We start from the raw sequence: 27,961 nt of genomic DNA, 5'->3' as shown, positions 1-27,961 counted from the left end.
GGGTTTTAGAAAAAAAAAAAAAAATGATGTATGTAGTAGGTATACTGATGTCATTAAAGATATCTACGATGAAGTAATGACTAGCGTTAGGACTACAAGTGGAGAGAATAGGGAATTTTTAATCACAATAGGTGAACAGCAAGGATGAACTTACTATGAGTATCCAAAATGAGGTTCCATGGTTTATGTTTGCAAATGATATTGCCTTGATTGATGAAACTAGGGGTGTAGTAGAATCTAAGTTAGAATTAGGGAGAGAAACTTTAGAATCTAAAGGCTTTAGGATATGTATAAATAAGAGGGAATATATGAAAGTAATTTCAATCATTGTGGGAGGAATACTCGAGATATAGTTAAACTTGATGATGAAGAAATTAATAGAATTAGTAAATTTCAATACCTAGATCTACCATGCAAGTTGAAGGAGAAATTGAAGAAGATATAATGCATAGAGTCAAAGTATGTTGGGTAAAATGGAGAAGTGCATTATATCTTCTTCAATTTCTCTTCTCCTTCTTCCTTCAAAAGAGAAGAGAAGGAAGAAGGAGATCAATATCTTCTTCAATTTCTCTAATACCCACCAGCTTTCTCTAGATCAATAAAAAACATATGCAAGTCCTTCTTCTTTTCCCTAAACTTTTCCATTAAACTTTTTAAAAAATAAATAGCTTCTATTGTTGATCTCTTAGGCATAAAACGGAAATGGAGAGGAATACTCGAGATAAAGTTACACTTAATATAATAAAGAAATTAATAGCATTAGTAGATTTCAATACTTTGGACCTATTATGCAAGTTGAAGGAGAAATTGAAGAAGATATAATGTATAGAGTCAAAGTAGGTTGGGTAAAATGGAGAAGTGCTTTGAGTGTACTGCAAACTCCCTTCTTTCCTAATACCCATCAGCTTTCTCTAGATCAATAAAAACCATATGCAAGTCCTTCTTCCTTTCCCTAAACTTTTCCATTAAACTTTTTAAAATATAAATAGCTTCTATTGTTAAAAGATTTGTGCTTTGAGTGTACCAGCCTATTACAATTGTGCAATAAAATAAATTATTTCATGTGCGATGCTTTCTTGGGGTTGTGTCTAAGTTTCTTGGGGTCTCTGTTCTTCTTTTTTTCTTAGGGTCTCTGTCTGAGTTTCTTGGGGTCTCTGTTCTTCTTCTTCTCTCTTCTCCTTCTTCCTTCTCTTCTCTTTTGATTATGCATCTCACCTCTATTTTGTTCTATTCTTTTCCTTATCTATTCTTCTTTCTCTGTTCCGCCTCCCTAATGTTGTTGCTGCTTCTCTTCTTCTTCTTTTCTTCTTCTTATCTACTTCTTCTTCTCCTTCTTCTTCTAATTCTCTCAATTCTATCAATATATATAAATTCTAATATCTGTCCTACACCAGGAACCTCCTTTTTTCCTTCTTTTCCTTTCTTTTCTCCCAAAGACCCAAACAAATTCAAGGATTCTTATTTCTTCAGCCCTAAAATTATGAAAAAGCAATAAAAATTTTATGGGCTGAGAAATCTTGTTTCTTCAATATTCTTGGATTTTGAATCTTGAATTTAGATTGAAGAATTCTTGCAATCCCTCGTTGCTTAAATATTCTTCGATTGAATTTTCATTAGCAGCATCGAATTCCCTGCAGCAGAGATGAGAATCTGGCATCCGAAGCCATAGAAAATCAAATCCTGGTTGACCCAAAACTTCAGATTCATTTTCAGACCTAACTCCTACTTGGGCAGATTGAAGAATTCTTGCAATTATTTGCTGCTTAAATATTCTTCAATTGATTCTTGTTACCAGCATCAGTTTTCCTGCATCAAAGGGTATTTTTCAAGCAGTTGTCTTCACCTTTATAGCTTCAGTCGCCGCTTACCGGTGAGATCTTCTCCTCTCTTGTTATTTCATTTCTTATTATTGTTATTAAATTTTATTTTTTTTCAATAGTTGGTTAGTTATGGTGATTTTGTGTCTAGGATTTGTAGGCTTAATATTTGTTTTTTGGGTTTTTGTGTTTTCATTTGCAAGTCTTAAAATATAATATAATTTTTTTTTCATTTTTTATTGTTTTCAAAAAGTAGTATTGTATGGAATTTAGTCTAGCTTGGATGCACACTCAAAATTGTATGCTTTAAAATTTTTTAATGCATTGTACTGTGTGAGTAGTTTCTACTAGTTGTAGGATGTAAGTTGTAACTTAGAAAACTGTCTTTGTGAAATAAGTTTGCTAAAAAAAAAAAACGCAAAAGTGTACTTCGCCTATGTAACACAAAGGCTTTGTACACACAGTCGGTCCCAAGCACGAATAAGGAGCAAGGTTGCGTAAGGTAGATCAAAGGAATAGACCGGGTCAGTATAAAAGGGAGAGGGTTAGTAAGTTAGTACAAGAAACTAAGATAAGATTAGCAACTTGAAATATAGGGACTCTTACGGGAAAAAGTATGGAAATAGTGAAGATAATGTTTAAAAGGAAAATTAATTTAGTTTGCCTTCATGAAACGAAATGGGTTGGAGAGAAAGCCAGGAAAATTGAAAAATCGGGATTTAAACTTTGGTACACTAGCAAAGAGAAACATAAAAACAGGGTGGGTATTATTGTAGATAGATATCTAAAAGATAATGTAGTAGATGTTAAAATAATAGGGGATAGGATCATTACAATCAAGTTAGTTTTATAGATAGTGAACATCATTAGTGAATATGCTCCCCAAATAGGCTTAGCAGAAAATTTGAAAAAGACAATTTTGGGAAGATATGGAAAGTATTTTATAAGGGATTCCGATGTTTGAAAAGACATTCATAGGAGCTTATTTGAATGGTCACAATGGGAAGAATAATATAGGGTATGAGAGGATACATGGTGGTAATGGATATGGAGATAAAAATGAGTCCGGTGACACAATCTTAGACTTTGTCATGTCTTACGATTTGGTTATATTGAATACTTTATAAAAAGAGAAGAACACTTAATAACTTTCAAGAGTGGGTGCAATAAAAGCCAAATAGATTTCTTTTTAACAAAGAACAAGGACCGTCTATCTTGTATGGATTGTAAAGTTATCCCAGGTAAAAGTTTGGCAACACAACATAGAATCTTAGTATTAGATATACATATTAAAGAATGGAAGAGAAAGAGTAGCATAAATCAACACAAGAGGACTAGATGGTGGAAGTTGAAGGGAGATAATATAGTAAAATTAAAAGATAAAATGAACAAAGAGTGTGATTGGACAATAGGGGATAAGGTTGATGCAAATACTTTTTGGAATAAAATGGCGAATTCTATCGTTAAGAATAGCAAAAAAGGTTTTAGGTTAGTCCAAAGGAAGATACTTGGGTAGTAAAGAAAGTTGGTGGTGGGATCAAGAAGACTAAAAAACCATTAAGACAAAAAAAATTTGGTATAAGATATGGCAAAATTGTAGAAATATAGAAAACCTTGAAAAATATAAAGATGTGAAATGTAAAAGAGACTATCAGTGAAACTAAACATAGAGCTTATGACACTTTATATACTAAGATAGATGCAAAAGAAGGAAAAAAAAGGCATTTATAGACTTGCTAGAGCTAGAGAAAGAAAATGCAAAGATTTAGGTTTTGTAAAATGTATAAAGGACGAGAATGATAATGTCTTAATTAGAGATGAAGACATAAAAGAAAGGTAGCGGAGATATTCTGATAAGTTGTTCAATGAAAACCAAAATGAAAAATTGAACTTGGAAGTGACAAATGAAGAGAAGATTAAAAATCAGAGATTTATTCGTAAAATTAGAGTCCTTGAAGTTAAGATGGCATTAAAAAAGATGAAAATGGAAATCTATAATACCAGATAAAATACCAATTGAAGTTTGGAAATGTTTAAGGGATAAAGGAATTATTTGGTTTACTAATCTATTCGATAATATTATAAAAACCAAGAAAATGCCAAAAGAATAGAGGAAAAGAACATTAGTACCTCTATATAAAAACAAAGGCAACATTCAAAACTATAATAACTATCGTGGAATTAAGATTATGAGTCATACGATAAAATTATGGGAAAGGGTAATTGAACATAGACTAAGATTAGAATTGAAGATTTCAGAAAATCAATTAGGTTTTATGTCTATAAGATCAACAATAGAAGCTATTTATCTTTTAAGAAGTTAAATGGAAAAGTTTAGAGAAAAGAAGAAGGACTTGCATATGGTTTTTACTGATCTCGAGAAAGTTTATGATAGAGTACCTAGGGAAGTGCTTTTGTGGGTATTAGAAAAGAAGGGATTTTGCATAGATATACAAAGGTCATTAAGGATATGTATGATAGAGTAGTGACTAGCGTCAGGACCGTAGGAGGAGAGTCTAGAGAGTTCTCAATCTAGATAGGTGTTCATCAAGGTTCTACTTTGAGTCATTAGCTTTTTACTTAAGTAATTGATGAAATTACTAGGAATATCCCAGATGAGATCCCTTGGTGTATGTTGTTTGCAGATGATATCATGTTGATTGATGATAGTAGGAGCGGAGTGGAATCTAAGCTAGAATTTTGGAGAGCCACATTAGAGTCTAAAGGGTTTAGAATAAGTAGGAATAAGACTGAAAATATGAAATGTAGTTTCAATAATGTAAGAAGTAGCAATAGAGAGAAGATTAAGCTAGATAATCAAGAGATTAATAGCACTGATAGATTTAGATATCTTGGATCTATTATGCAAGGTGAAAGGGAAATTGAAGAAGATGTAGTACATAGAATTAAGACAGGCTGGGCAAAATGGAGGAGTGTGTCAAGTGTCTTGTGTGACCGTAGAATACCCTTAAAATTAAAATGAAAGTTTTATAAGACAGCTATAAGACCAGCTATGTTTTATGTTTTAGAATGTTGGGCAACTAAGAAACAACATATACAAAGAATGAAAGTTGTTGAGATGCATATCCTAAGGTGGATGAGTGGTTTAACATTAAAACATAAATTAATAAATGAACATACATGCAAAAATTTAGGCATAGCACCAATTGAAAACAAGATAAGGGAAGGGCGACTTAGATAGTTTGGGCATTTAAAACGCAAGCCTAGTAAAGCACCTGTGAGCATGAGTGAGCTAGTTATGGTTTCTTGCATGAAAAGGAGTAGGGGTAGGCCTAAAATTACTTGGAATAAGATAGGATTTTATAGCCCTTAATCTAATAGAGGAAAATGCTCTGGATTAGGTGAATTGGCGAAAAAGGATTCATGTAGCCAACCCCACCTAATGGGACTTAAGGCTTGCTATTGTTGTTGTTGTTGTTGCTTTGAGTGTACTATGTAATCATAGAATACCCCTAAAATTAAAAGAGAAGTTCTATAGGACAACTGTAAGACCAGTTGTGTAATATGGATCAAATTTTTGGCAACTAAGAAACAACATATCCAAAAAGTAAAAGTTTTTGAGATGAGAATTTTAAGATGGATGAGTGATATAACGTTAAAAAATAAATTAAGGAATGAACATATTCACAGTACGTTAGGCGTAGCTCCTATAGAAGATAAGATAAGGGAGGAACAGTTTAGGTGGTTTGGGCACCTGCAACATGGGCCAAATAGTGTGCCAATGAGGAAAAGTGAATTAGTTACTATTAGGGGTAGTAGAAGAATTAGAAGTAGACCTAAAATAACTTGGAATGAGATACTAAGGATTTAATAGCCCTAAATCTGTCGAAGGGAATTGCCCATGATCATATATATTGGAAAAAAAATATTCATGTAGCCAACTCCACTTAATGAAACTTAAGGCATAGTTTGTTCTTGTAGTATAATTAATAATATTTAATTGATTTATGATTTTATTTATATTAATTAAAATATGTATATATTAAATTTATTGCACTTATAAACCACGTAGATGGTCTTGATGTATTTTATATATAATATTTTAGTTCTAAATCTTGCATTACCATGTCTTTCAATAGTTTCAAGAGTTTCATTAAAGAGTTTCACGTTGTACTCTTCATTTCCATCATTTTTTTTTAAATCAACATCAACATAGAAATTTCCACTTTGAAGCCTCAAAATTTTAGTTGAAATCAAAATTTAAGGCCCCTTGGTAAACATCTAGGAGCAGCACTAGTAGAAGACGACATCAAATGTGCTATTGTGTCATGGCACTTGGAATGTAGAATAAATAACATTACTAAGAAACAGGGTGTTGAAAATTTAAGAGAGTTATGTATTGATCTAAACATTACATGTGAATATATACAAAAATCCTAGCATTCCTAAAAAGTAAATTAATAAATCAAATCCCATGATTTATGGGACACCCTAACATGATAGGAAATCCCATGATTTATGGGACAACCTAACAGAATAGGAAACTTAGTTGTATAGGCCTAATTCTAAGGATACAATCTATTATTAAAAGAATATCCTAAAATAGCTAACTAATTACACAGTTTTCCCACACTCCCCCTCAAGCTGGTGAAAAGGTATTCTCCATTCCTAGCTTGGAAACAATAGTTTGGAAAACAAAGCTACTAAGCCCTTTGGTAAGGACATCAGCAAGTTGACCATGTGTAGACACGTAAGGTGTACAAATCAATCCACTCTCCAACTTTTCTTTAATAAAGTGTCTGTCAACTTCAATGTGCTTCATTCAGTCATGTTGTACTGGGTTAAGAGCTATGCTGATTGCATATTTGTTGTCACAATAAAGTCTCATAGGGCCATCCCACTTAATCTTCAAATCTTCAAGGATGATCTTCAGCCAAAGTAGTTCACACACAACTTGAGTCATTGCCCAGAATTCAGCCTCTGCACTCAACCGAGCGACCACACTTTGTTTTTTACTTCTCCATGTCACAAGATTCCCACCGAGAAAGGTGCAATGTCTTGAGGTTCATTTTCTATCAACAATTGATCCAGCATAATCAGTATGCCTCAAGTACCAATCCTCCATTTCTTCTGAACATGATACCTTTCCCTGGTGTTCCCTTGAGATACTGTAGTACTCTATGGGCTGCTTGTAAATGAACTTCCTTTAGGCTATGCATAAACTGATTAATCACACTCACTGCATATGCTATATCTGGTCGTGTGTGAGACAAATAAATGAGTCTTCCTACCAGGCATTGATACATTTCTTTGTCTACTGCGACATCCTCCTCAGCTTTTCCAAGTTTAAGATTAGAATCCATGGGAGTACTTGTTGGTTTACATGCTGTCTTGCCAGTTTCCTTGAGAAGATCTGTGACATACTTCTGTTGAGAGATAAAAATTCCCTGCCTAGAGTGAGCAACCTCAATCCCGAGAAAATACTTCAATCTCCCAAACGCTTTAATCTCAAACTCTTCAGCCATATATTGACTCAAGACCTATTTCTCCTTGGCATGATCTCCTGTCACTATTATGTCCTCAACATACACTAGAAGGACTGGAACTCCCCCTGAAGGAGAGTGTTTAATGAACAATGTGTGATCCCCTTGACATTGTTTGCATCCCATAGCCAACATAACTCTTCCAAATCTCCCAAACCATGCTCGTGGTGATTGCTTAAGGCCATATAGTGCCTTTTTCAATTTACACACAGTTTGAGCAACCAAATTCTTCCCATATCCCAGTGGAACCTGCATATAAATCTCTTCCTCTAGTTCCCCATGTAAGAAAGCATTCTTGACATCAAATTGTTGCAACTCCCAACCATAATTAGCTGCTAGTGATAATAATACTCTAACCGTGCTCATCTTTGCAACAAGAGCAAAGGTCTCTAAATAATCAATCCTATAGGTTTGAGTATACCTCTTGGCTACCAACTGCGCCTTGTATCTCTCAATCGACCCATCTGCCCTATACTTCACTGTATATACCCAATTACAGCCCACTGGTTTCTTTCCTACCAGTAACTTCACCAACTCCCAAGTCTTGTTCTTTTCCAACGCCTCCATCTCCACATTCATAGCTTGTCTCCATTTTTCATTGGACAAAACCTCAGATAATGTGGTAGGAATGGTGATGATATTTAGGCTTACAAGAAAGGCTCTATGGGATGGTAAAAAATTCTTAAAAAAAAAAAAATGTGCAAGAGGGTACAATGGTTGCTTTGTGCATTTTCAATTTCCTTTCCTAATAGCAATTCGAAGGTCCTGGTCATCATTATCAACATGAGATTCAGTTTTATCTTGCAATGGATGGTTAACAATTGTTACCTCATTCGAACGATCTGAGTTGGACTGTTGGACCTGCATTGATTCAGGAACAGTCATCTTCCTTCTTGTGAACACCTTGCCAAATATGGTATTTCTAGGAGCAGAATCAGTTTTTTCTTTGGGTTCATTTGGTGTTTCAGGCACAGGTTCAGAAGAACTCTCAGGTACATGGTAGGAACAAGATGAACAAGGAGGTACAGGTATAGGGTTCGAGGTTTTAGACATAGGAATTGATGGCAAATCAAGCAAAAATCTTCCTTATCTTCCCTAGTTGAATTCTACCCCTGAAGATAAGGATTAGTGAAATAAGACTCTTGTTCATTGAACATAACATCCACCGAGGCATAGAATTTTTTTGATGGAGGGTGGTAACACTTATATCTTTTTTGAGTCGAAGAATAGCCCACAAAGACACAATTTAGAGCCCTTGGATCTAATTTCCCCCTGTTGTGACTATGAACATGGACAAATGACACACACCCAAAAATCCTAGGAACAAGGTTGATTGTCGTGGTTAGGTCTGGGTAGAATGTGGAAAGTATGTCCATAGGACTCTTGAAACCCAAGACTCTTGAAAGCAAACGATTTATCAGATGAGTGGCTGTCAGAACTGCTTCCCCCCAAAAAACCTTAAGACACATTTTTTTGAGACAACAAAACTCTGGTTTTTTCAAGGATATGGCCATTTTTCCTCTCTGCTACCCCATTTTGCTGTGGGGTATTGACACAAGATGACTCATGTACTATTCCTTTTGTCTAAAAATATGGGGTAAGAATTTGATTGAAATAGTCCCTTGCATTATCTGACCTAAACCTTTTGATATTGACCCCAAATTGGTTTTTGAACATGGGATAGAAATTTGGGAACACAATACTGACATCAGACTTATGTTTAAGCAAGAAAATCCAGGTAACACGAGTGCAATCATCACTGAAAGAAACAAACCATCTTGCCCCAAAAACATTAGAAACAGTAGATGGACCCCAAATATCACTGTGAATAAGATAGAAAAGAATTGAGCTTCTTTTGTAACTAATTGGAAAAGGTACACGCTTGTGTTTAGCAAGTTCACATACCTCACACTAAAAGTTTTCAACATCTAAATCCTTAAACAAGGAAAGAAACATACCTTTAATAACCCTAAACGATGGATGTCCAACTCGGCAATGATGAAGTAAATTTTTTTCTTTATTGGATAAGACAAACTCGGACATGAAGGAAGAAGATAATCTGTCCTTGGTCATGTGCAACTGACTTGGTGTTCAAGATAGTAGAGGCTATTCCTTTCCCTAGCACGTCCAATCATCTTCCTCGAATCCTTGTCCTAAAATATACAATTACTACTGTCAAAAATCACATTACAACATAAATCTTGAGTGAGTTTATGTATAGAGACCAGATTTTTGGACAATTTAGGAACATGAAGAACATTTTTCAAAGTTATTGATGGTCTTATTTTCACATCCCCAAAACCAGCTACAGTGGTCAAGGATCCATCTGCTGTGGTTATTTTTTTACTACTTGGGCATGGAGTATAGGTTGAAAAAATATTGGATAAATGGGTCATATGATCGGTTGCTCCTGAGTCCATGACCTAGGAGTTGGTAAAGGTTTTACCTGAGACATTTAATCCAATAGAAGATGGAAACTCACCGGAATATGCCAAAGAACAAGTACCTAGAGATCCTTCAGGTTTTCGAAGACTGTTGATAAGTGATCTCAGCCTCTCAATCTCTTCTTGGTTGAAACTACTCAGCTCCTGTGATGTCGATTCACCTTGTGGTCCTGCAGCAATGTGGACTTGTCCATTGTTCCGTGGTTGTCTTCCCTTTTGGCCCCATTCTCGGCTTGGAGGCTTTCCATGAAGTTTCCAGCATTTTTCACGGGTGTGACAAGACTTCTTGCAGTAAGTGCACCATAATCCGTCACGATTTTGGGTTTTCGGCTGGCCACCTTTTTCTTGTTCAAGTTTTGCTCCTCTCTCCATGTTTGTGGCTGATTTATTGTTACCACTAGCCACCATAGCCGAACTATCAGTGATTTGTGGTTCAAGCAGCAACCCTCTTCTACTTTCTTCACTTGGATTATAGCCACTACTTCGTTAAAGCTTGGAGCCTCCGGCTTCCCAAGAATTTGTATCCTCACTTGATCAAATTCTGGATTAAGTCCAACCAGAAAATCATACACCCTATCTTGTTCAATAAATGCCTTTAGAACCGCTGCATCATCAGAGCATTTTGTTTTTATCACCCGGTAGTGATCCAATTCCTGCCACAAGGATTTTAGTTTATTTGCATATTCAGTGACTGTTTTATTCCCTTGTTTTGCAGCCATAGTTTTTACCTTGACCTCGTACACTTGTGCCGCATCATTAGCTTTGGAATAGGTTTGCTGAATCGCATCCCAAATGTCCTTTGCAGTAGCCAAAAACATGCACGTGTCACTTATTTCTGGAATCATGGAATTCCACAACCACACCATGATCAAAGAGTCTTCTTCATCCCATGCTTCAAACTTAGGATCCCCTGGTTTAGGACCTGTACCCATGAGATGGCTAATCTTTCCCTTGCCTTTCAACACTGTGCGAATGAGTTGAGACCACTTAAGGTAGTTCTTTCCATCTAACCTGTAGGAGGCATGAATATTCTGCAATTCTCTTGCTTGTGGGGGTTGGATTACCTCTTCTGATTGGGCTGTAGTAGTAGTCTCCACGATTTCTGACATCTTGAAGGCTTGAACAATCAGCTAATCAATGATGATGTCAGCCGGAAGCAGAAATGATGATGACGACTGGGCAAAAGTGAAACCCACAGAAGAGAAAAATTGGCAATGAAGGCAAACAGAAGTTTTTAAGGCTTTGACAAAACAAGCCCTGTTAGGCAGAAACAGAGGTGCACAAGCTCAAAAAATAGTGTAGAACAGAGGTCTGCAAAACGGGAAGAAACCAGCAATGAAGGGTGGAATTATCAGCGATGAAGGCTCAAAAAAATTGAAACCCTAAGGAGCCTAATTTGGCTCTGATACCATGTTGAAAATTGAAAAGAGTTATGTATTGATCCAAACATTACATGTGAATATATACAACAATCCTAGCACTCCTAAAAAGTAAATTAATAAATCAAATCCCATGATTTATGGGACACCCTAACAGAATAAGAAATCCCATGATTTATGGGGCACCCTAACAGAATAGGAAACTTAGTTGTATAGGCCTAATTCTAAGGATACAATCTGTTATTAAAAGAATATCCTAAAATAGCTAACTAATTATACACGGTTTACTTAATCTTAGAGGCTATAGGAGAGTGTAGTAGACTTAGAAAAACATGGAAAAAAATAGTAAAGAAGGATTTGACGAAACTCCAACTCCTCAACAATATGCCCTAAATCATGCACAATGGCACAAAATGATTCATATAATCAATAGTTCAACCCCACCTAGTGGATCTTAAGACTTAGTTGTTGGCAGTTGTGGCGATTAAAATTACGTATGAATTAGGCACATAAAACATTGCATTTGGCAATAAATATATAATGTGTGTGTGTGTGTGTGTGTGTATACACACACAAACATTGCACTAGCTTTTGAGTTGACCAAAAAATTGTAGAATACACACATACACACACACTATATATATAGAGAGAGAGAGATATTTAAAACATTATATTAGCTTTTATATGCATAAAACATTGTAGTTGACAACATATACATATGCATATATATATATATACATACATCCTTATCTTTTAATTTTGTTCATACAGAAAAGAAAAAAAAAATCCCTTATATTAGCTTACTGTAAGCAAAATAACCACTTTCAACAAAAATATCCTCACTTTTAATTGTTTATGCAAAAATATTCTTCTACAGGCCTACTCTGTTTGAGAGAACATTTTAACAAAAATATCCTTTCTTTTAAGTGGCCTAACTTGTTCTAACTTGATTCTATTTTCTTCTCTTTTCGGAGCATAGAATTGAACAGAAGAATTATATTAAAAAAACACTAAAGGGAACAAGACATGTTCTCCAAAAAAAAACATGCATAGTTGTCCTTTACAAAGATCTCCTCTATAATACTTTCCAGGAATTTTCTTTTCCTTCATTAGCCCTGGCATTTCTTTCCTTCTTGACAAACCAAGAAAACAGCCAAAAGGATTGCATTCCACATGTTTTCATTCCTTTCCTCTACAGGCAGAATTAACCCCTCTAAGCAGTTAATTCTTCTCGACATCAATAACAATCCAGCATAGTCCCAACATCAGATAAATCAGGTACAAGATAGCTTTAACCCAATTGCATTGAGGTAACAGATGGTTTGTTTTCTCACCCTCTTCCTGGTTTTGTCAGGATGAGAATTCTGCCCCATGTTACTTCCTCAACAGAGAAAGAGATATAAGAAGGGGCTGTTGATCTTCAAATGGCTTTCCAAGCTCTTCTCAAAGTGTTTCTCCGCCTTATCCTCTTTTCCTTCATTTGACTGAATTCCATTGGGGAGAGGTAATCGTATTAGGCTTTGGGAAGATGATTGATTGGACGGGGGCAGCATTAGCTTCTTCTTCTGCTCAGTTAATTGCCTTTCATCCCATTATAATTATGTGATTTCCTCTTTTCTTATTGTTGAGGGAGATGCTTTTCCTTGGAACTTTAATTTTAGAAGGGATTTGACCGATTGAGAGATGGAGGAGCTGTCTTGTTCTCATTTTGCTGCAGGGTGGTCAGTTCTCCAATAGGAGATATGGTAGAGTTTGGCCTTTAGACTATTAGGGGGAATATTCTTGTAAATGTTTATTTTCTTGTCTTACTCAGGTTGATGTGGTCTTTCCTATCTATCAGGTTGTTTGGGCCTTTAGACTATTAGGGGGAATATTCTTGTAAATGTTTATTTTCTTGTCTTACTCAGGTTGATGTGGTCTTTCCTATCTATCAGGTTGTTTGGGAGGCCAAAATTCCTTTTTAGATAAAGATTTTTTTTTTTTGGTTGGTGACCGTTGAAGAGTCAACACCAACAATCTGCTGCAAAGTAGGAGGCCCTTTAAAGCTCTGTTGCCGGATGTGTCTTATGTGTGGAAAGAGTTCGAAGGATGTACATCTCACTTATCAATTCATTGTTCTTCTTGGGGTGCTTACTGAAATATGGGTATGCCCAAAACCAGTGTCAGATCTGACGGTTATTTCTCTGCTGGTTTTGGGAAAGGGAAGGATGCTAAAAGATTGTGGAGGTGCTCTTTTTGATGTGTTGTGGGATTTTGGCTAGAAAGAAATGCTAGAATTTTTTAAGGGAAGATTTTTGCAGCAGGATTCATGTGGGACAGGATTTGATCCTTCGCTTCTCTTGTTAAGAGGACTACTTATTCTCTTTTTCTTTTCTTTTTTGTATATTTTTCTCCTTTTCCTGTTTTCATAAAGTTTCATATTCTATCAAAAAATAAATAAATAAAGAATCCCCAGTTTACATGAATGCAGGCTTTTTAAATATCTAGTTTACACAACAACCCAAGCCTGATTTCTTTCAATCTTGCATCCACAATCTCAATACCTAATAGAGATGCATCTAAGATCTGTATCCCTTCAATGAAACCACACTGGTAGCATCCCACAACCTTGACCATTGCCTCCTTAATTTAACTTGCCAGCACCTTGGCATTGATTTTGTATACTACTAATTGTGGACAAATATGAAGAAAATAGGGGAGAAAGAAATTAAGTGAAAAAATAACGAGATGGAGGAGAAAATCCTCAATAATTCAATTCAATTCAACCAAAACTCCTAATCCATTACATGGCATAGGAATTTAAAGATTCAATATGCTTGGGAAGCAAGTAAAAAAAAAAAAAGGAAACTTAAACATTAATAGGATGCTTAATTTCCTAATATATAAAACCTTAGATCTACAGGCTTATGACCTGATAAATACTATTATAAAAATGCTAAAATAGAAAATTCCTGGAAAATAAAAAATAACAAGACTTCTCAAATTTTTCAAAAATTCCGAGAGCGTTGATTGAATCGCGAGCCTTATCCATTACACTTTCATTCTCCCTTGGTTGGTAATACCGAAGGCCTGTCAAGACATATGAGGCAGGAACATAATCACTTCCCTATTCTAAGTCCATATAAAAGGCTGAAATTTTTATGACTGAGTTGAGCTGAAAAATACTTCTTGGTTATGATAAACTAAACATACGAAATATCCTTGAATAACTTCAAATCTAACACTTGATGCTTCACAATCGCTACCATATTTTCATCAACATGGCCATATTTTTGTTCATTGAAGCCTTCAAAGGGATACCATGGCTAGATATCGCCACACCTATGGTCTTAAATTTCCATTAACATTGTTGAACTTCAGTCAAAATTTCTGCTTCCCACCACTCTTGAAATCCAAAATGCCAGTCAATTTATGTTTTACAAAATTTCCATCAAACTTTCCATTAACTACCCAGAATTTATCAAAATCTCAAAATTTAAGCGAAATAAGTAGAAATTTTGACTATAGAATGAAATTTCCTTGATATTCACGTTTGAGATTCAAAACCTAATTTGAAATTTCTCTCCTAATTCATCTTCTTTTAGAGATCATTACAAGTAGGATATAAATAGATTTCAGACTTGAAATTCTATGAAAAATTAAACTTAGTTATTGATGACCATTTATGCCTAAATTATATATATATTTGTATATAAATAATATTTATCTGATTTATGCATTTCATGCATATCATTAGTATATTATATTTACTGCACTATGTCCATCACATTCCTGTTCTTGATGTAATATTATATAAAAAATTTAAGTTTAAATCCTGCATTATTAAATCTGTAAATAGTTTCTAAAGTTTCATAAAAGAATTCATCCTTTACAGAATATTTACATTATTTTTTAAAATCAAAATTGAAATTGACATAAACATCCAAATTTCTATACTTTTGAAACCTCAAAATTTTAGTCAAAATCAAAATTTGAGACCTTGGCACATGCATTAACTACTCACTCATCGAATTTTTGAGCAATAGGAAGAATCGCATTCTATTCAGGCTTCACACAGGATGGAACAGCACACAGAAATTCTACAAATATCCCATCAGTTTCCTCCAAGACAATGACCATAATGTTCTCCGTGTCAAGGATCAATGCATCACATTCAAGGTCAATTATAAAAAGAAAAGACTTAACCCTGACCCCATACCATATTTTCAAGAATGGAGATCCTCTTGTTAATGAACCACTGGGTATGCCATGAATTTCATCAAAAGTTGATATTATCAATTTGCATAGTGTCACAGACCCCCAAGTTAAACTCAATTTAAGGGGCTGCACAGCACTCATCGAGGCACTCCCTCAATAGAGTGAGCCAACAACTACACGCTCAAACCCGCAATCATAAGCACGAGAGAGATTTTCGAAAGCCATTCATAATCATGAAATATTAGTTCCAGCAATATTGAATCATGAAGGCAAGCGACATTCATACTCAATCAATATTTGTTTTATTCAATCAATAAGACAACCATACAAGTCATCATCCAAATAATTCGACATCCAATATAAAAATCCTTGGCGAGTACAAGTGAAGCCATCTCTCCTCCCCATTTAACCCAGATCACACTGTCAACCCCTAACACATAGTTCTTTCATTTTGGAGCTGGGATAAGGAATAATTCTTATAACATCACTAATGCAAGCAGCAACAGCAACCTAACATCTGGATCCAAGTGCCTCAAAAGGTCATCATTGACAAAATATTGAACTGAAGGAGAAAGTGCATCCTTTAGTGGTTTGGGTGGGAATTGCCCTATTTGTGTCAAGAAGCCCTCAACATGATTTAACAAGAGCAAAAGGCGGTCACTTAGTGGATTGGGTGGGAATTGCCCTATTTGTGTCAAGAAGCCCTCAACTTGATTTAACAAGAGCAAAAGGCGGTCACCAACCAAAATGGAGAAGTGTGGAGGTAATTCCCAGCCTTGATGAGCTGCTGTTTGAGTTTCCTTTCCATAGCCAATGGGGTTTTAGAACTACCATTTTTTTTCTTTTCATTTCTTTTTTTTTTTTTCTGAATATGGTTGGAGTCAAAGCTAGGTCTCAAGTTATGAAAGGTATGGGTACTAAATTTTCTTATTGAGGGCAAGTGAAATTATTGGGAGTAGCGCTAGAGTACTAGGCTATATGTAATGATCTCGGTCCAATTCTAGTGATGCATTTTCCACTTTGGCCCACTAGCATCACAGTTTTGTCATATAAAAGATGCCTCACATAGTTGGAGACTTGGAGTCTGAACCAACATTACAAGACCAAGATCTCCCTAATACACACCTAATGTGAGACCATGGCATGTTCCCCCTTTCGATCTCCAACACCCTCATCAAAGAGGCACACACCTCTGTGTATGATCCACCCGTATGATGGTACCCCAAAATGGCTCTAATATTAGATGCAAAAGTCGCAGCCCAATTCCAATGAGGTATTGTCAATTTAAGCCCATTAGTCTCACAATTTTGTCCTATAAAAAGCACCTCACATAATTGGAGTCTGAACCAACCTTACAAGCCCAAGATCTCCATAGTATACATCCAATGTGGGACCGTAACACTATGCATGAAACACAGATGGGACATGAATCTAGATGATTGAATGTGGATTACATCATAGAATGGCTATAGTACTCAGGTCAAGAAAAGCATTAACCTGTTTTTGAGCAAGCTGGGCTAAAGGAAAGAGGATCACTGTCACAGTTTCAGCGTGGCAAGGAGATAAAAAGGCTGCGATGGTGGAAGCTTGCGGCAGGTTGTGGTGCATTTGGATGGCAGTATGCCTGCTAAAGTCTTCATGTGGAAATCCCAAATGATTTGGAAGGGATTTGGAGGAGATTGGGGAACAGTATTAAGGCTTTATAGATCTGATATTTAGGCTGATTGTATGGGTTGACTTTTATATTTCCATATTTTATTCTCTATGTACATGTTAAATAGGGACCCGAGTATGTGAAGAATACATAATTGAATATACAATTGATTTATTCTCATTTTCGACATGGTATCAGAGCTTGGGTTACTCTGAAACCCTAAGCAATCCATGGCGGCCCAAAAAGGAGACAGCCAGGAGTCCAGCTAGTCGGCAACCTAGGAAGGAAAGTCGGAGATAACCTCCTCTATGGGCTCAGCCGGCGTATTCAAGAATTCCCCACTTCATCTTACTGGTTGAAAAATTCAAAGGTAAGAATTACAGAGAATGGGCACAATCAATCAAGCTTGTTATCGATGGTAAAGGAAAGCTCGACTTCCTTACCGGCGAGACTTGGCGACCACCTCCTAACAATGCAATGGCATCCGAAAAATGGCAGTCCAAGAACTTCTTGATAACATCATGCTTGATAAACTCTATGAAGCCAGCCATTGGCAAAACGTACCTGTTTCTCCCGATGGCAAAGGACGTGTGGGATGTGGTGCGCGAGACATACTCTAATGCTGAAAATGCTTCCTAGATTTTCGAGTTGAACATGCGGCTATGGCAGACGACGCAAGGAGATCGGGAAGTCATAGAATACTACACCGAGATGCTTGGACTTTGGCAAGAACTCGATCTCAACTGCGAAGAGGGATGGGAATGCACGGTTGACAATGTATGTTTCAAGAAGAAGATGGAGAACGAGAGAGTATTCAAATTTCTGGCAAGGCTGAACCGAGAGCTTGACGATGTAAGGGGCAGGATTCTAGGTCGCCGGTCACTGCCCTCCATCCAAGAAGTCTTCTCTAAGGTTCGGCGTGAGGAAAGTAGGAGGAACGTGATGTTGAAGGGGCAAAACCAGTCTAAGCCTGAGGCATCAGCTCTTGTAACCCATGGGCCTCATACTAGATCTAGCCCAAAATAGTCTAGAAGACCCGACTATGAGCATTGCAAAAAAAGGGGCCATACTAAAGACACCTGCTAAACCTTACATGGCAAGCGAACATATTGGAAGCCCAGACAGCCCAATAAAGCCCATGATCATCAAGCCTCCACCGAAACCCGGGAACATACCCACAGAAGCCCATAGCCTGACAACTTCTAATGGGGGGTTTAATTCCGACCAACTTGCGAAAATATATAAGCTATTTTCCAATTTCCAAGCCTCGGGTCAGTCCTCTAATACTATGTCACCTGGTTCTTTAGCCCACAAAGGTACTTTTTTGACAGCCCTTAGTGCCACTTCTCATTTTACCCCTTGGATTATTGACTCTGGTGCATCTGATCATATGACCAATGCTCATCATTTATTTTCAACATACTCACCTTGTGCCGGTAATTTAAAAGTCAAAATTGCAGATGGGACTCTATCCCCTGTTGCTGGCAAAGGGAGTATTCGTATTTTTGAATCTATTACTCTTGAATCTGTCATCCACGTTCCTAATTTATCATGCAATTTGCTGTCTATTAGTCATTTAACCAAACAATCTAATTGCTCAGCTAAATTCCTACCCTCTCATTGTGTCTTTCAGGACCTATCATCGGGGAAGACGATTGGCAGTGCTAAGGAATGTGACTCTACTACTTCGACAAAGCTAACGTGAATGGACCGTGTCCTCCTACTGTTTGTAATTCTACATCTAGTCCTAGGGAAAGTGAACTTTTGTTATGGCACAAAAGGATGGGACATCCTAGTTTTCAGTATTTGCAGCACTTATTTCCTTCAATATGTTCAAATAAAACTGCCTTGGATTTTCAGTGTGCAGTGTGTGAACTTGTCAAACACCATTGTACTACTTTTCCTAGATCTCTGTATAAACCATCCATGCCATTTAATCTGATTCACAGTAATCTATGGGATCCTTCTTGTACTCCTAATAGGACCCATACAAAATGGTTTATTACTTTTATTGATGATCACACTCGTCTGTGTTGAGTACATTTATTGACAGATAAAACTAAGGTTCGATCAGTCTTCATGTATTTTCACTCTATGATACAAACCCAATTTCACACAAAAATCCAAATCATTCATACTGACAATGGTACTGAGCATTTCAATCACTCCTTGGGCACGTATCTTCAAGAGAATGGTATTATCCATCAAAGCTCATGCGTTGACACCCCTCAACAAAATGGGGTTGCTGAACGAAAAAAATTGACATATCCTTGAAGTTGCTCGTGCCATGTTGTTCACCTCTCACATGCTAACAAAATTTTGGGGTGACTCAATTTTCACAGCTACATACCTCATTAACCGAATGCCTAGTAGAGTCATATCCTTTGCAACTCCGCCCCAAAAACTACAAGAGACTTTTCCCAATTCTAGGCTCGGCTCACATCTTCCGCTTCGTGTCTTTGGGTCCACTGTATTTATCCACATTCACGCACCCAAGAAAAACAAATTGGATACCAGAGCACTTAAATGTGTCCTTCTTGGTTACTCACCCACATAGAAGGCTTACAAATGCTATGACCTGATCTCCCAGAAACTCTATGTTAGCCTAGATGTCACCTTCTTAGAACATACCCCCTACTACTCGCTTCAGGGGGAGTCCTTGAGTAAAGCTCGACCCTCAAACTCAGACTACTTCGATATTACTGTTTTCAAGACCACTCCATACCCTATATCTGCTTCTTTGCCTAGTACAAAAGGAAACTTGAACTCAGAGGGAGATGCAGAAATACAAACAAATAGGAAACACTTATCTACTCAAGGAGGCCAAAATCGAAGTCCAATGAGACACTTCTGAAGCACCAAAAGAGTCAGAACTGGCGATAATTCCAACTCCTCATGAGTCCGACTCCAATCCTGACCTGGTAAAAGATGACTTACCCATTTCTCTTAGAAAACAACCTCGTTCATGTACTCTCCACTCTATCTCAAAATTTGTATCTTACAATGCTCTTTATGCCAAGTGTCATGCTTTTACTTCTAACCTTGACTGATCTAGATTCCTAAAAACATTCAAGAAGCCTTGGAGATTCCAGAGTGGAAAGAGGCAGTGAAGCAATAGATAAGGGCACCAAAAAAGAATGAAACTTGGGAGGTGATGACTTTGCCGGGAAGAAACCAGTGGGCTGTAAGTGGGTGTTCACAATAAAGTACAAGGCTGATGGCACAGTAGAACAATACAAAGCCCGCCTTGTGGCAAAGGGGTACACTCAGACATACGGTATTGACTACACCGAGACGTTGCACCACTAGAAAAGCTGAACACTATACGGGTTCTCTTGTCCCTGGCAGCAAACCTGGCTGGCCACTCCATCAATTTGACATCAGGAATGCTTTTCTGAATGGTGAGCTAGGAGAAGAAGTGTTCATGACGCTACCACCAGGATTTTGCAAGGAGGGAGAAAAAAGCAAAGTGTGTAAATTGAAGAAATCCCTGTATGGACTCAAGCAATCACCAGGGGTGTGGTTTGATAGATTTGCAAAGGTGATAAAGAATCAAGGATACCGACAGGGACATTCAAATCACACTATGTTCTTCAAACAGTCCAATGAGGGAAGAAGGACCATCCTGATTGTGTACGTCGATGACATCATTCTCACTGGAGATGACACGAGAGGTGGAGAGATTGAAGAAGGTCTTAGCCACAGAATTTGAGGTAAAAGACCTAGGCCAAATGTAATATTTCCTAGGAATTGAGGTAGCCAGATCAAGAAAGGGAATTAGTGTCTTCAGAGAAAGTATGTACTTGACCTTTTGACTGAGACTAGCATGCTTGGTTGTAAACCAAGCGATACTCCTATCGAGGCAGGAAAAAGAATAGAAGACGTAGGAAATCCTGTGGAAAGAGAGAGATATCAAAGACTAGTAGGTAGATTGATCTACCTCTCTAACACTAGACCTGACATTGCTTTCGCTGTAAGTGTGGTCAGTCAGCACATGCACTCACCAAAGGAGAGTCACCTAGAAGCAGTATATAAGATTCTCAGATATCTAAAAGGCTCTCCAGGGCGAGGACTATTCTTCAAGAAAGGTGACAATAAGAAGGTAGAGATCTACACAAATGCGGATTGGGCAGGATCAGCAGAAGATAGAAGGTCTACCACCGGCTACTGTACCTATGTTTGGGGAACCCTAGTAACACGGAGGAGTAAGAAGCAGAGTGTGGTAACCAGAAACAGTGCTGAGGCTGAATTTAGAGCTATTGCACAAGGGATATGTGAAGGGCAATTGTTACAAAAACTTTTGGAAGAACTACACATCACAATGGAGCTCCCCATCAAACTCTATTGCGACAACAAAGCCACCATTAGTATTTCTCATAATCCAGTTAGCACGACAGGACTAAACATATAGAAGTGGACAGGCATTTTATAAAGGAGAAAATTGAGAAGGGGACAATTTGCATGACCTATATCCCTACAAGAGAACAATTAGCAGATATTTTCACTAATGGATTACAGAGATCTGGCTTTGAAGAGTTTATTTGCAAGTTGGACATGGTCAGTATCTATGACCCAACTTGAGGGGGAGTGTGGAAATCCTGAATGATTTGGAAGGGATTTGGAGGAGATTTTGGTATAAGAATAAGGCTCTAATTAGATCCAATATTTAGGCTGATTGTATGGGTCGACTTTTATATGTCCATTTTTTATTCTCTGTGTACATGTTAAATAGGGACCCGGGTATGTAAAGAATACATAATTGAATATACAATTGATTTATTCTCATTTTCTACACTTCATCTCCAATGACAAGGAGTGCAACAATGGAATTTTATGATGTTCTTCACTGACAACGCAGAACTTCGACTTAAGACCTGACTTCTTCAATGACATGAGTCAATCTCAACAGCAGCAATTTGTTTTGTTTTTTTCTTCATTTTCTTTTCTTCTTTTTCTTCAACTCTTTCTTGTTTGTGCTTCTCAGTTGTCTGCAGGGGCAGCAACCTTTTTTTCCCCAGCCATATAAAGCAGCACCAACTCTTCCTCAGTTGCAGCACAACTTACTTTTTTACTATGGTGGGATTGAATGTGCTTGAAGGATCGAATTTAAGGGTGCTTTAGCAGTGGGGATATTCAGGAATTATGGTGCAGAACACCAGGTTGGAGAATAAGGATTAGGACTTGGATGTGTAAATGCTGGAGCTAGGGAATCAGTCGCTGGAGAACATCAGGAGACGAGTGTAGATTGGGACGGCAAGCAGTGATTTGACGGTTAGTGGGATGAAGCAATACAGGGTGAAGGATCAAAGTGACACTTCAATAACAATTGATACAAGATGGAAAACAAGAAGAAATTATTAAAGGAAATAAAGAGATAAATGACAAAATCCTCAATAATTCAATTCAATTCAACCAAAACTCCTAATCCATTATATAGCATAGGAATTTAATGACTCAGTATGCTGGGAAAACAAACAAATAAAATTGGGAAACTTAGGGTCCCTTTGGTATCGTTTCTATTTTTTGTTTTCTCTTTTTATCCTTATACAGTGCAGAAGCAAATAATGAAAATGCGTTTATTAACATACCAGTTTTTTTGTTTCTGTTGTCAGTTCTTAGCAGCTTTCTAGAAAAAAAAGGTCTTCAATTCTTTTGGCAACCTATTGCAAGACTACTTTAATATCCAAAATTAACTTCCGGGGATAATATCTTTCATTAAATACATAATTTTTAAATAAAATTAGCATAAAACTTAAAATATAATTAAACTAAAAATATCCATAAATTTTCAAAAAAATTAAAAAATAATAATAAACCATTTTAAAAAATATTTTTACTATTTTTCAATTGTCATATACAACAAGATTATTCTTGTAAAGTGAATTTTTGAAATATAATAATTAAGTAAAATAATTATAAGAATTTTTATTTTTATTATAATATTTCAAATATGTGTAATTTTGTACTTTTATAGTGAATTTTTGAAATATAATAATTAAGTAAAATAATTATAAGAATTTTTATTTTTATTATAATATTTATAGTATGTGTTATTTTGTACTTTTATAATTTTAATCATATTTTTAATTGTTATTTGATTCAAGGACAAAATAAGGTTCAATCAAACTCTCAACTTGTTTTAGTTTAGAAATTATAACCATTGCTGGTTTCTATTTTAATTTCTGTTTCTGGTTTTTAGTTTTCATTTATGTTTGTTTGCTTCCATTATTTTTGACAATGATACTGTATGGCTCCTTAAATACTGCTATGATAATTCTTTCCTAATAAATAAAACCTTAGATTCTACTAGCTTGTGACTTGATAAATTGCAGATTCCCCCAAATTTTCAAAAGTTACAGGTGTGTTAAATTTGAATGGCAGGCCTTGTCTGTTACTCTGTATCAATATCTACAAGTTTCTATGTCCCTAGCCTAACTTTGTTTGGGACAAGAACACCAATAATCGCATTTAAGCAGGCTGAAAATATCAAGTAGAACAGAATTTTTCAAACAACTCCAATACATTCTGTTTACCATTTCCTGATGAAGCTTTAAAATGCCATCATGAATCTGTCAAGCCCAGAAGCTTCATCACCCGTTTAATGCATTCTTCTGCCCGGAAAGACCTCAAAATGGTTGCATCCCTTCACCCAAGAACATCAACTTGCGGACCATCTAACTTGGAAATGAAATTAATAGTTTCTGCAAACAATTTTTCAAAAAAATGCTGATATGCCATATGTGTTTTTTTCTTCATCCTGAAGTGAGAATTTTTCCTCTCATTGTCAGTCTCACTATTTCAGCACTCTATTTTCTTCTAGATGGGTTTGAACAGATTTGGGTATGGAAGAGAATCTCCTCCAGTCTCTGCAGATCAAAAGGAAAACTATTGATTTGGGACTGGAAAGGGTTGGGGATAATGCTTCACCCATCTGGAAGAGAAATCTCAAACTTGGAATTGCTCAATCAGAGTTACTATTTCAGCGGAAAGATAGTGTGCGATTGTTTGTGACGTATTCACAAGATTGGATTGTTCTGTTCGTTACAGGAAGTTTGCAGGACACAAAAAAGGCAAATCATAAAGGTAGGTTCTAGGATTGAGGTTGCACTTTTGAAAGGGCTATCATGGCAAATGTTCATTCATGTATTGCAGTTGATGCTGTCTGCAGAAAAGAGGAACAAATTTCGAGATTGGATTGTTATAAATTCCTCAAATCGCATAGGATTTTTATATACTCCTCAAATCACCTTGCTCGCTGGATCCAGAAAGATATTATATCGGGAAGGTCAGGGCACACAATCAACAAGGGTGAATTGTGGTGCAGCAAATGTGGAGGTTCAGTTTTGCTGCATGGGATGACGAAGGCTGAGGGTTCAGAGGGACTTGAGGATGCCAAATTTTTTTAGACGAAAAGGATTAACGCACACAAGTCCAAGAATAGATAGAATTTGAAGAAGATTGCTCTAAGGAAAATAAGAAATGGGGATATGAGTCTGAGAGCAAGAGTTATGTTGATAATGAGTTTGTTTGTGATGCCATTTTTTTAGTGGATGAGGACTGGGAAAAATATGGGTATGTTTCAGATTCATCAAATTTAGCTGGTGATATTTCCCATGTGCCACCAATGCCAAGATATAGAAGGCACTACTATTTTTATGGAAGGTGCTATTGGTAAAAAACAGGCTGAACAAAATAAGATATTGATCAGACAAAGTTTTATCAAAAAATATTTATCAGACCAAGTCCAATATCTTGCCTACCCCTATTTGGCTGTGGTAGAGATCAATGGAAAGGATATTGAAGCTCAAAAAAATGGTGAATCAGAAGGGATTGTGGTTGTCCAATCCAGCTGGTCAAATTGTTTATTTGGATGGAGACAAGGGTACGGTGAACAAAGGTAAGCAGGAGCTAGCATATTTGAAGTGCTCTATTAATTATGATGGAAATTGAGAATTTTTCAGGTAAAATCCTCCAGGGCTTTCAGCTTTTGGAGATGATCTTCTATGCCTCTGTTTGCACGGCATTGGCTGGTGCTTTTCAGTAGTTCCACTGTCATATATGCAGAGTTACTGGGGATCCTTGTTGTATTGATTTTTTTTTATGACTATTGATGTGTTCTTTTGTATTACTGTTTGTTTGCACATCAGTGACTGGTGCTTTTCCAGGAGTTCCAGTGTCTTATATTCAGAGTTACTGGCAATCTTTGCACAATTGATTTTTTTTGTCATGACTATTTTCCTCACTGCTGTTTTTTCTTTCTTTTTTTGTGTGGACTTCTGGTCCTTACTTTGTCCATTCATTGTCCTTTTAAAAAAATTTTCTCTTTGTACCAAAAAAAACCAAAAACAAAAACAAAAAACCAAAATCTGCCCATGACAAAGGCCAACTTCAGTGCCTCAACCAACCCTCAATTGTTTGAGCACCACTTTCGCCTTCCTAACACCTCAAGCACTATAATGATGCTAGTAACACAAATCTCCATACTGCCGCTGCTGCCACAGACATGGCTACCACCAACCACTGCCACCCCTAGGTTCCCTACAAATCAGTGATTCCGGCACCCACCCCACCAAATCATTGATTGCACTATCAACACTGCCACTGCCATCAATTCCACTGTAATTTGTTTCTCTACCACATGCCAATGAAACCTCCATCACAGTCAAATAGTATCAAATCAAACAGCTGTTAGGATAATTTCAAATTGCAGAATTAGTGACAATGCCACTCAAATGGTTGATCAAAAGAGTTCCTTTGTTCCTCAAAAATTTAGATCCATCCCAAATAGCCAGATTATTCTGAAAAAAGATCTACAACAGCACTCGAGCATAACCTATCATACCCCCAAAAATGGTTATAATGTATTGTTTATGGATGAGCCTCATTAATTCACGTAAGAATGTTTCAAGATCTATGAATTGTTGCTTTTCAGATACACTAAGAACAAAAACTTTATTAACTCATGTACATTTGTTACCACTCTTCCTCAAGAAAGAGCAATTCTTTTAAACAACAAGCACACCATTCATCAGAGTTGAAAAGGTGACAAAAAGATACCTGGTCCTGTGAGATTTGAAACGTTCTCGCAATTGAAGCCATTCAATGACTTGTAGCACCCGTCTCCAATTTCCAAGTTTACCCAGTATCTGGATACACCTCAAGATTGAATGATCACAGAATCTGATTTTTGCACTTCGCATCATCTTAGAGAACATCCATTCAGGCATGTTGATGTCTGCACCATTCAACCTGTTAAAATATACTACTCAAACATGAATAAGGCATTTTGATTAGGAAATTTTGGAATAGACATGAATTGCATTACCAAATTTTATCTTGCCTAACCTTTATTTTCAAAATTAATCTTGTAAACTTTAGCAATCACAAATAGCATATTGGAGCAAATAGGGATTTAAGTTGCAAAAACATTGTGGTTGTTATTGGGAGATGTACTCCAGGACATGGATCCTGAGGAGGTAGGCAAAATTCAATACAATTTTGTACTGCATTTTGTCTCAAGCCACACAAATCCAAATCTAACTCCCATTAATCTGTGCTCCCAAACACAGTGTGGTGTAGGACAAGCATGAAAGTATGAGACAAATTCCATCCCATCCTACACTGCTCTGAGGCTTGGAGTTTTAGGAAATAGGGTGCTTGGTTTATTTGGTAAAATTGTGCTAGTTTGTTGGACACTTTCCTACTCGTTTATTTCAGAGGGCTTGTCAGGCACAAGAATGCTAGCATATTATGGCAATGCGTTGTCCTTGTTGTGTTTTGGAGCATATGACTGGAGATGAATGCTCACTTTTTAATATTTATTCTATGCCTATGCAGCTATTTTGGATAGAATTGATTTTTTCTTACTTCATTATGGGATTTCTCCACTGGTCTTTTCAAAAGGTTGTGCTTTTCAGATTTTCAGCGAGATTGTTCTGCCAACTTGGCTTGATGTCTTCTACTTTTCTTTTCTCTTTTCATTTTTCCTTTGTTTTTTCTGTTTTGTCCATTATATCATCTCCTTCCTAAATATATTTTCTTTTTCAGGATCATCCTAATTTGCAGGTATATGCACAACAGCAACATGAACTATGTGAGACCTCTCCAAGACTCTAGTGCTATGCCTTCAACTCTTTTGTGTACTCATGCTTATTCTCGTGACATTATCTTCCTCTGGCTGTTCAGAAAGGTAAACACATATGCACCTAGCATCATATTTCTAACGTTGTATCTCATGATTCTGTGTCACCTTCCTATTACTATTTTATTATTTTTTTACCATCCATCTCTATTTGCAAGTCTCACTCAGAGTAGGGAGCTACATTGGATGAAGAGACAAATGTAAGCTAATGACATTTGGGAGCTTGTGCCACCAGCTAGTGATAAGTCTGTAGTCCGTCGTTGAGTGGGCGCATATTGTGAAGGTAAACCTTGATAGTTGTGTTGCACGCTTGAACAATAGACTAGCAAGTAGCAACTAATGGTCACACTCAGGCATGAAAATTGGATTACTATACTCACTTCTCCGCCTATGTTTCTCTCTTTAGCTACTACACTTCATTAGCCTTTAGACCAATTGGATGTGAAGAATGCCTTCTTTTATGGTGATCAAGGAGGTTTACATTAAGTGTGGAAATACACGATCCCTGATTTTCAGGGATACCATTGCAGCAATTCTGATTTTATTATTAGTTGACTACGTTAATTTAGGAACAAAGAGATTCTGGAAAATTCCTGATATCTCTATTAGTTTGTTTCCTATTTTGTAGTTTCCTATATTTGGCTGATTTTGTGGTAATTAGTATCTTGTTACCGAATATAGTGAAAGAAACTTTTCTTCCTTCCATTCCTCAGCCACAGGCAGCAATGGAGGATCAGATGGCAATCTTCTGCCCATTACAGGGAACAAACTCAATGGACAGAATTATCTTTAGTGATCACAATCAGTAATGATGTTCATTTGCGG

General features: G+C 36.7%; 1 protein-coding gene across 3 annotated transcripts in view; it reads right to left on the bottom strand.

Annotated features, from left to right (window-relative positions):
• Positions 1-27,961, bottom strand: part of LOC131166415 (pentatricopeptide repeat-containing protein At1g30610, chloroplastic) — a 90,149-nt gene that overhangs the window by 54,947 nt on the left and 7,241 nt on the right. For 2 of the 3 annotated variants that reach the window (XM_058124941.1, XM_058124942.1), the window contains exon 2: positions 26,053-26,244. The exons of the other annotated variant lie outside the window; for it this stretch is intronic. In XM_058124941.1, the coding sequence (XP_057980924.1) occupies positions 26,053-26,244 (192 nt within the window). The remainder of the gene's footprint in view (positions 1-26,052; positions 26,245-27,961) is intronic. 3 annotated transcript variants of the gene reach the window in all.

Source organism: Malania oleifera, chromosome 10 (genome assembly GCF_029873635.1).
Source record: "Malania oleifera isolate guangnan ecotype guangnan chromosome 10, ASM2987363v1, whole genome shotgun sequence".
NCBI lineage: Eukaryota > Viridiplantae > Streptophyta > Magnoliopsida > Santalales > Ximeniaceae > Malania > Malania oleifera.
Note: the sequence above shows the minus strand (reverse complement) of the source record. Positions and strands in the feature narration are given on the sequence as shown.